The following is a 9,925-nucleotide window of genomic DNA, read 5'->3' as shown; positions in this document are numbered from 1 at the left end:
CGCTGAGCTCAGTCTCTGGTACAATAGGGATGTCCGGCTCGCGAACGATCTTTCTTTTGAACCGGTTCTTTTTAGTGAACCGAATCAGTTCACCAAATCGGACTGAATCGTTCTAAACGGTTCGCGTCTCCAGTCAGCGCTGATCCATAATTTACTAAAGTTACTAACTTTCTGACATGAGTGACAGCCCCTCCGACTAGAAATAGACTAATAACCTAAAGTATATGCTGTAACTAAAACAGTTCAGACATGCTGAGAACTGATGTGAAGTGAACTCAGGTCCATCCGTCTCCCTGGCAGACTCGTGCCTGCTCGTGCCTCGTTAAACCACGCCCCCTCCGCTCATATAAAATGCAAAGATGTCAGCCAATCACAACAGTGGGTGTTTTTACTGAAGTCTCACAGCAGACACGCCCCTTGAAGCAGGGCATTCAAGCCACAGGGCAAACAGCAGTATAGAAAAAATGCCTTTTATTTCTAAATTATGACATTTTATGATGTAAAAGTCATACTAACAATATAAGTACAGCTCAGGAAACATTATAAAATAATAGAAAAATGCCATGCCATGGGACCTTTAAACCCTTTTCCTTTTTTCTTTTTTTTTTTACTGTAGTCTTTGTCATTAGTCATCTGCTTGTGGTTGTAACACTTTCCCTTCACCCCTGTGTGCCCTCGTTGGCCTATGGCCTTAGTTTTTTGTTACAAACATTAAGTCCAGGAACTTAATTAAATTTTTACACCCTAAACAAGTCAAATAAAATAGTTTTAACCTACAGTTGCCATATCAACACTATATAGATGGAAAAAAATGCGTAAAATGTTAAAAAACCTTTGGAAGATACCACAGGACATTTATTTAAACATAGCAAAAGTAAATTTCTTACTTTACTTTATTTAAAATAAGACAAATCTGATATTACTGTAATCTTATATATGTTATTTAAGAGTTGATATAGTTCTTTAATGCTGATTTAACTAGCAGAAGACACAAGCTGCGGTTTAAATCACAGTTGCTTCAGGTGGGGTGTGTTGTAACACTGCGTTACATTGTACCCGTTAGAAATCTGCTATTATATTCTACACTTTTATGAATTCTATTGAGAAACCATGAGAAAAATATGAATAAAGACTGTGAGTCAATGTTCAGAAATGCTGAATTATTATTTTTAACTATGCTGTATAACTGTTTTGAGGTGTGTTTGTTGTCAAACTCAAAAATTAGTTTATTTTTAATGATTAAAAAATTCCATTATTTTTATTTGAAAAGGTTAATAATTGTATTTTATTGACAAAATATTTTAGTTTGTCATGGATATTTTTTTGATTATATCATATAACATTTAAGCTGCCATAAGGTACTCATGTTACAATGTACCCCACCAATGGGGCATGTTGTCACATTTCACTTCCATTCTTTCGGGGTAAATCAAGAAAAAAAGAATACACTGTATTAATGAAACAAAACCACATAATGGAACTAGATGTGTGAAATGAATGTGGGGAAAAAATAAATACCGTACTCAAAACCCCAAGTGGATTTACACAAACTGAGAAAGTCAAAAAGCGTTAGGTTGTGCCTTGCTCTCCCCCATATCATTCAAGCCGTTTTATATTTAAGCATATGGCATTATCTTAAAAGCAAGCAAAATAACATTTCTTTGAAACCGGTAAATAGCAATATCAATATCCAAAACAATGGGTACTACTATTTTATGAGTACTGTGAATTTGGAAATACTAGGCTACTCGTCATCACATAGAAGTATGGGAAGTATGTTCAAATGGAACACTATGTGAAATGGCATTCATTTAATGTTATGTAATGAATGTAACGTATTTTTGATCATTTAAAATAATGTTTGGGACAGTTATAAAAATGTTGAACAATAGCATCAATAGCCAAAGAAATGAACATATTCTTGAAGCAGGAATGTATGATACATTTTTAAAAAAAATACTTTCATGTGGAATAATGCAGAGATCATCTTGCTGCATCAATTCTACATATTTACATGAACAGTGAGAGCAAATATATTTGTGTTTTGTCAAATATGCGATCACCCCCCCAACCCCCACTCACCACATCATCCCACCCACCCAATTGCCAAAAACAATTGCTAAAGGCTTAAGACTGTGATTAGATTCAAGAATGGAGTAATTGCACCTGTCAAAATGTTCAAATACAGCATGTGCTTGAAACCTTGCATGCTAATACATAGGTGAATTGTTGAGGTTGAAACAGCCATCAGGTGTTAAAGGAGGTTGTGGTGGCAGTGAGGAGGAGGAAGTCACTGTAAATGCTAGAGTTACACAGACCAGCAGACTGCAGATTATTGCCACCCTGGCCCTGTTATTACCACACAGAGCTGTGAAGAACACTCCGGGACGCCCTGAGTCAGCAGTACTCCATGCTCCTCGTTGTGTAATAGGAGGGGTACGTGCATACACTTCTTCTGGAGACCACTACTTATGAAAGGTGGTTCGCACAACTTTATACAAAGTATTTTATGAAAAATATAAAATACAAGCAAATATACACAGATCAGGCATAACATTATGACCTAATATTGTGTTGGTCCCCTTTTTGCTGCAAAATCCGCCCTGACCCGTTGAGGCATGGACTCCACTAGACCCCTGAAGGTGTGCTGTGGTATCTGGCACCAAGATGTTAGCAGCAGATTCTTTAAGTCTTGTAAGTTGTGAGGTGGGGCCTCCATACATCAGACTTGTTTGTTCAGCACATCCCACAGATGCTCGATTGGATTGAGATCTGGGGAATTTGGAGGCCAAGGCAACACCTCAAACTCGTTGTTGTGCTCCTCAAACCATTCCTGAACCATTTTTGCTTTGTGGGTCATTATCCTGCTGAAAGATGCCACAGCCACCAGGGAATACCGTTTCCATGAAAGGGTGTACATGTCTACAACAATGCTTAGGTATGTGGTACGTGTCAAAGTAACCTCCACATGGATGGCAGGACCCAAGGTTTCCCTGCAGAACATTGCCCAAAGCATCACACTGCCTCCGTCGGCTTGCCTTCTTCCCATAGTGCATCCTGGTGCCATGTGTTCCCCAGGTAAGTGGCCACACTCACCCAGCCATCCACATGATGTAAAAGAAAACGTGATTCATCAGACCATGCCACCTTCTTCCATTGCTCCATGGTCCAGTTCTGATGCTCACGTGCCCACTGTTGGCACTTTTGGAGGTGGACAGGGGTCAGCATGGACACCCTGACTGTTTTGCGGCTATACAGCCCCATACGCAACAAACTGTGATGCACTGTGTGTTCTAACACCTTTCTATCAGAACCAGCATTTAACTTCTTGAGCAATTTGAGCTACAGTAGCTTGTCTGTTTGATCGGACCACCCGGGCCTTCGCTCCCCACGTGCATCAATGAGCCTTGGCCGGCCATGAGCCTGTCACCGGTTCACCACCGTTCCTTCCTTGGACCACTTTTGATAGATACTGACCACTGCAGACCGGGAACACCCCACAAGAGCTGCCGTTTTGGAGATGCTCTGACCCAGTCGTCTAGCCATCCCAATTTGGCCCTTGTCAAGCTCGCTCAAATCCTTACGCTTGCCCATTTTTCCTGCTTCTAACACATCAACTTTGAGAACAAAATGTTCCCTTGCTGCCTAATATATCCCACCCACTAACAGGTGCTTTGATGAAGAGATAATCAGTGTTATTCACTTCAACCAGCATTATGCCTTATCGGTGCAAAGTATAATACATACAAACAAGGGGAGTCCATTCCTGTTTCTGGAGGCTTAATTAAACCAGTTTAACTCGAAACTTCACTCTTCAGGAAGGTGTGCCTCTAGGACCAGGACTGGTCATCCCTGATATGAAGTGTGCAAGGCAACATGATAAAGAAATGCTGAAACTAAAAACTGAATTGGAATCCATCTTTAATGTAAACAGCAGGATGTTGCGTTCTTAAACCTATAACAAACATGAGGGGAGAAAAATCATAAATCATAACAATTATAATACCCACAATCTTAAATTAAAAGAATCATGAAAGTTCAAATGAAATTTGACGGCCCTGAAAAATAAAATTCCTTAACACACAGAAATGTATATAATACTGACTACTTGGCAGCAATCACGAATATCACAAAAGTTTATACCAGCTTACAAAAACAGAAGCTCAATATTGCTTTGGAATGTTACAGCAGTCTGCCATGAGTCTGGTTGATGTCAAGTGAAGGAAAGAGCTATATCTACACGCCTGCGCTATAGTCAGACAATGATAACAATGTACGCACAAAGCAGGTATGGTTTAAGACAAAAAAGGCAACCTCTTGCATGAAGCTGCCTATTTAATTTAACAGTCTACAGTATAAGAGGCATGAATGGGATACTTGGAGAAATCAAGAACAAACTTGGACTTTGCTAGCAATATAGCTGCCGCTTGTTGGAGTGAGAAACATACCACAGTGAGTGCTACATGCCACAATTCCCTCGATTTCTTTGCACACTCTACATGGAGCATCCCACTCCGAACAGCCAGAAATTATGATGGGACAAAAATTCTTGACATAACCATTTTTAAGCCAGAGCAGGTGGGCTGAGGAATGCTGAAGAATGTAACTGTTTGAAGAGATGTCTGGAAATGACTGCGACAGGACTAGAGTAAGTTAGGACCTGAGGACCAGTTTGTGGTGGTTCTTCAACCAGACCAGATGGTTCATAGGCCTTGCAAGCCAAGTCCATTAAGTTCAGCAAATCCATTGTGATGAGGCGTACTAGAGAGCCAAGTTTTAGCAGGAAAGATTCTTTCTTCCAGTATGCATTTACGAAAAATCAGTCAGTCCAGTGAAAGGGGATTAGTTGCAGTCATAAACAAAGTCATAATTGCTTGGCTCTTTGGGGATTGGGGGAGGAACTTCAGGGATCTGGATGTTCTCCAGGTCCAGGAGGCGGAGCTTCATTTCCATGTTGAGAAGAGTGTCCATGTCGGAGCGAGTGAACTCACTGGTCATCTCCTTCCCCAGCAGTGCATTCAGCCCATCTGTCCACACACAGTACTGAAAAACAGCCAGAAAACATGACATTAAACCACCACGTGCACAAAGTCCAAATCACACAAAAGAGGGGCAACAGCTACCACTTTGCAGCTTGCGGTTTCTGGTAGCTCACCTCATGCTTATCAGGGGCAATGAAGTTTAGATACTCATCAGACTCGTAGAGGACAGAGAAAGCCAGCTCCAGCACCTCCTAAAGAAGGAAAGAGAATTGACACCGTCTGTCAAATGCTAATGGGGCTGCTGTGTTTGTGTGCCTCCTATTGCGTGACTTTTGCAGATCCTCTCCGAACATATTACGACAGCAGATGGTCCAATCTGTTGTGTGTGTGTTTGTGTGTTTGTATACAGGCCTCTCCTGCCGGGCACCAAGAGACAGCAGTAGGATGATCAGCACAGGAAGTGCATCAATGCTTTACCTTAACAAGATACTTCAGTCTCATTAACTCAACTCTACACAGAAAATACATCGAGTCATTTTTGGGGTAATTTTTGGGGTAATTGCGTTTGGTAACAACAAGTCAAAATTATGGACGTGCCAGCAAAGTCACCAATTCAAGTAAGAAAGGACTCCTTGTTCAATTGGCCAACAATCTAATACTTCTTATGGCACATTTGAAATGATCTCATCAACACTTTCCAGACCCCTTGGCCTATCTAGAGCCCACAGACCTGACTAAACAGAGGATCACAGACCATAATCTACTTCTACAAACCAAGCTTGCCGTGCCAGGTTTCTTTTATATGACTGACGACGCAGTATCAAATTCATTGACCTTATTCACAACTGTGAAGTAAAACAAAGTGTTAAGATGAAGCTCTAACAACCAAGAGAGTTAAGTGCTCTAGGGCAGTGGTTTTCAACCAATTTCCAAATTCAATACTGAAATTATTCTCAGGATCTGTCCTCTGCATTTAACCCATCCAAGTCGGTGCACACTAATTAGGGTAGTGAGTAGTGAGCAGCCATTTTTGGTGTGGTGCCTGGATAGCAACTGGGGGTTAAGGTGCCTTTCCATTTCCTGCCGGTGTTGAGAATCGAACCCGCAACCTATGGGTTACCAGTCTGACTCTCTAACCAGTAGGCCACTACTGCTCTAAGGGTGCTTTCACACCCTTATTTGTTCATATTATATTATTTGGGTCCGTACCGGGGTGCGTTTGCATCATCAAAGCAGCAGCTGCTTAACCTGTTGCAATGGCGACTGTGAGCGAGAAGGTGGCAAAATGCATAGTGTTGCTCACCTCACTTTTATATATTTGGTTTTGAACCGTTGGTTTTGTTATAATGGTGTCACGATTTCGACCGAAATTAAGTCACAATCTCAAACTTCAAATAAAAAAATATAAACGTTGATGCTGCCACGCCCCCATGTCACGTCCAGTTGCTTGCCAAGCAGAAAAAAACACGTGTTGAAGTGCTGCGAGTCAACCTCAGATACAGCCACTCAAAAGATTGCATGGCTTGAACTTGAACCCCCTCCTCTTTCACTGAAGTCGCCGGTGTGGAAGTATTTCGGATTTCCAGTGAGTTATGTTGACAACGTTCAAGTGCAAATGCAATTACGCGCGCGTTAGGAGTATTCATAGCCGCAGACATGCGACCTTATTCGGTGGTGGAAAACTTTAGGCATTTAATTAGCACGTTAGAACCACGCTACGAAATCCCAACTAGAACGCATCTCACAGCTACGGTAATTCTCTCCAAGGAGAAAGTTATTGAAGGTCTGATCAGCGCACATTTAGTTGCCTTGACTACAGTATTTTAGCAATAGTTTAGCAGTTCTCTTTCCATATTCCTCTTTAAGAAGAACTTGAAACTGCAAAATTGTTACAGTTTTCTTGTCTTGTTCTATTATAAAACTCAAAGAGCAGCTTTAAACAACACATCCGTCTTTAGGAAGTACATGAAAGAATGAAAAAATACAGTCATCATTCTCAGGGGATAAAAAGTAGTTATCAGTGTGGTATATGTTCAACTGTTTGGAAATCGTTTGTTAAGACACTTAGTTGATCAGACAAGACTATGGACATGGCTGTTTTACTGTTTATGTTTGTTTTGTTGCAAACTTTAATGTCATCTTCTGTGAAGAAGACTGCACTTACAAAAGTGAAACTAGATGGCAAGTTATTTTGCTTAAATTTTCAATTGACTGAACACTGAAGATATAAGTTGTTACACTGTTGTTAATAAATGTTAACTAAAATAAATTTGACAATGTAGTGTGGTACATTGCGAACAAAGGTCAGATATTATATTGCATAAAAGTCTAGTCTAAAAATGGCATAGCAACCTGTGCATTTAAAAAAAAGAAATGTAAAAATCGAGAATCGAATCGAACCGTGACCTTAGAATCGAAAATGTAATCGAATCGAGGATTTGGAGAATCGTGACACCCCTATTTTGTTACCAAAGCTTCAGTACGTAATGGCACTTGCGTCTATCTGCCGCGAATGTACAGCAAATACTCTAAAGAACGCTGAAGACGAGCAGAAATAAGATTTACAGCTCTCTGCTTGCAATACGTCAGTCACGCTCGTCAGGAAAATGAGTGAAACTCACACAAACACACATTTTTATCAAATCATACGTCATTAATAGCGGTTCACTTCCGCGATTTAGTACGATTGCGTTCACATCACTACCATTGTTCACATGAACCGTACCCCAGACCACCCTTTTTAAGCGGACCCGGGTACGGTTTGCGGGTGCGCACCCGAGTTCGCAAGACATCGCTCACATCATTCAAACGAACCGAGCTCTGACGTCAATCGAACCCGGGTGCGCACCAAAAGTGCTAGTGTGAAAGCAACCTAAATCTAATTATCAAGCTAATTAAGGTCTTCAGGATTATTAGAAAGTTCCATGCAGGTTGGAGCTAAACTCTGCACGAATATGGTCATTCAGGAGAAAGACTAGATAGGGTGAATTCAGGGTGATTGGGACACTTTTTGCCATTGAGATGACTTGGAAAAAGTGTCCCAATCACCCTGAATTTACCCTACTTCTAAACTATGAACTACATTGTTATCATTCATTGGATGATAAACAAGACCATGACAAAAACCTACAGGCATTACTGGTGAAGTGCTTCTTAGCCTTTATAAAATCTGCCTTCACATCATCTCTAATTGTCTTAAAGAGCACCTATCATGGAATTTTTAAATTTACCTTTCATGTAGTGTGTAACATAGATCTAAGTGAACAAAAACATCCTGCAAATTTTGAAATATGACAGTGCACCATATATATAGTTATTTTCTTTCAAAAGTAAGAGTTGTTATAAGACCGAAGCTTTTTCTCTGACTAGATGACGTCAACTTGTCAAGTTATTTGAATACGATACGCCCACTTATTGCGCTCCAAGACGCCAGTGAAAACTAGAAAACATCATGGCGACGAGATGCTGTGTTCTGAAGTGCGACTCAAAAGCAAACTTTTTTCATCTGCCCAAGGATGAGCATTTGAAGACTAAGTGGCTTGAAGACAAACCATACATCGTCGTGATTGTGTGTTTATTAGTCTTCAAATATCTCTATTTTCATGTTTCGCGATCTCAGGAAGCTTTTATTATGGACTTCTATTATGGCACATGGTATCTTCTTCGTCTGTCTGTCTGTACCATATATGGACTGCATGTGCACAGAGCGCCCTCCGGCTGCCAGTATGAATTGAAAACAACACAACACATAAGAGACTCAATCGCTCATGATTAGGCTATATCTGCGCATTTTGAGGAAATATTGAATAAAAAATACTCCTCTGTTTAGAAATTTGACACAGACATACGAGAATCTATTAATATGTCTCCTCATCTGCACACTTTTGAACTAAAAGCCCTCAGGGATGTTTTTTTGTCGCGAGTCTTCGTGAGGAGAATAGAGGAGTTTTTTTAAGAATGAGATCAGCTGAGGCTCATATTACAATCAAACGGTACCGACGCGGTTTTCATATTCATAACTCCTGACACATATTAACAAATTACTGTCACTATAAGACTTTGATGGGTGTTCTGTTTCCGAAAATATCTGCACAGACTATACCAATCACAACTGACTGGGTCATCGGACCAATCACCGCAGTTTAGCATCACGTAAAGGCGGGGTTTTGAAAAGTGAATCACTAAAGGAATCATTTGAGAATCACTGTCAAAACAGGTAAAAAATAATTGCATATTATAAGAAAACTAAAGTCTTTTTTGTCATTGCATGCATGCAAATCTGTTGTTGGGGACTTCTAAAACAATATTTGGAACATTTTAAATGCCATAATAGGTGCTCTTTAACTGGGTCAACTAACCTATAAAAAACAAAACAAAAAAAAACAGGATTAAACTGGATCATCCAAACAGCTTAAAGGATCATTGGATAAGAGCTACATCATTCACATCCAAAATGAGAGCAAACACAAACATTTCTGACCCCTCATATCCCATCCACGTTAAGATGAGTTTATAGACAATCAAAGCATCAGAATAGAACTGTCGCTTTTTTAGCAGCTGATGAGGGAAGTGTTTTTTCCAAGTCATATTCCTATTAAGAGAAATGTTGCTTAAAGCTGCTGTCCGTAACTTTTTTGTGTTCAAGATTTACAAAAATTATATAACGAGAATTTACAACATGACTCCATTTTCCAACCCGTGTTTTTGTCTTACCCTGAATCATTACGGTAACCTTATAATAAGTGTTATATTGGGACTATTTCAGACCGGTCTGCTAGGAACCGCTGCGGAGGAGCACAGTCCCTGCGTGACTCGCCATAGACATAAACAGAGAGAAGTAGCTCCGGCTGCAATGTTCTTCTGCAAGACGCATGCAGTTATTTTTATTAACTGCTAGTGCGCAAAAAGTAACGGACTGCAGATTTAAAGAAAGTACATTGATA

The 9,925-nt window shown here is 40.2% G+C and overlaps 1 protein-coding gene across 9 annotated transcripts in view; it reads right to left on the bottom strand.

Annotated features, from left to right (window-relative positions):
- Positions 1-1,325: 1,325 nt before the first annotated feature.
- elmo1 (engulfment and cell motility 1 (ced-12 homolog, C. elegans)) overlaps positions 1,326-9,925 on the bottom strand; it is a 129,858-nt gene continuing 121,258 nt past the window's right edge. For all 9 annotated transcript variants that reach the window (XM_079830273.1, XM_079830276.1, XM_079830274.1 and 6 more), the window contains 2 exons: positions 5,156-5,233; positions 1,326-5,043 (listed from right to left, as the gene is read on the bottom strand). In XM_079830273.1, coding sequence (XP_079686399.1) covers positions 4,843-5,043; positions 5,156-5,233 — 279 coding nt within the window. In that variant the 3' untranslated portion in view covers positions 1,326-4,842. The remainder of the gene's footprint in view (positions 5,044-5,155; positions 5,234-9,925) is intronic.

This window comes from Gobio gobio, assembly GCF_949357685.1.
Source record: "Gobio gobio genome assembly, chromosome: 11".
Lineage (NCBI taxonomy): Eukaryota > Metazoa > Chordata > Actinopteri > Cypriniformes > Gobionidae > Gobio > Gobio gobio.
This window is presented reverse-complemented; position numbering and strand designations above follow the sequence as displayed.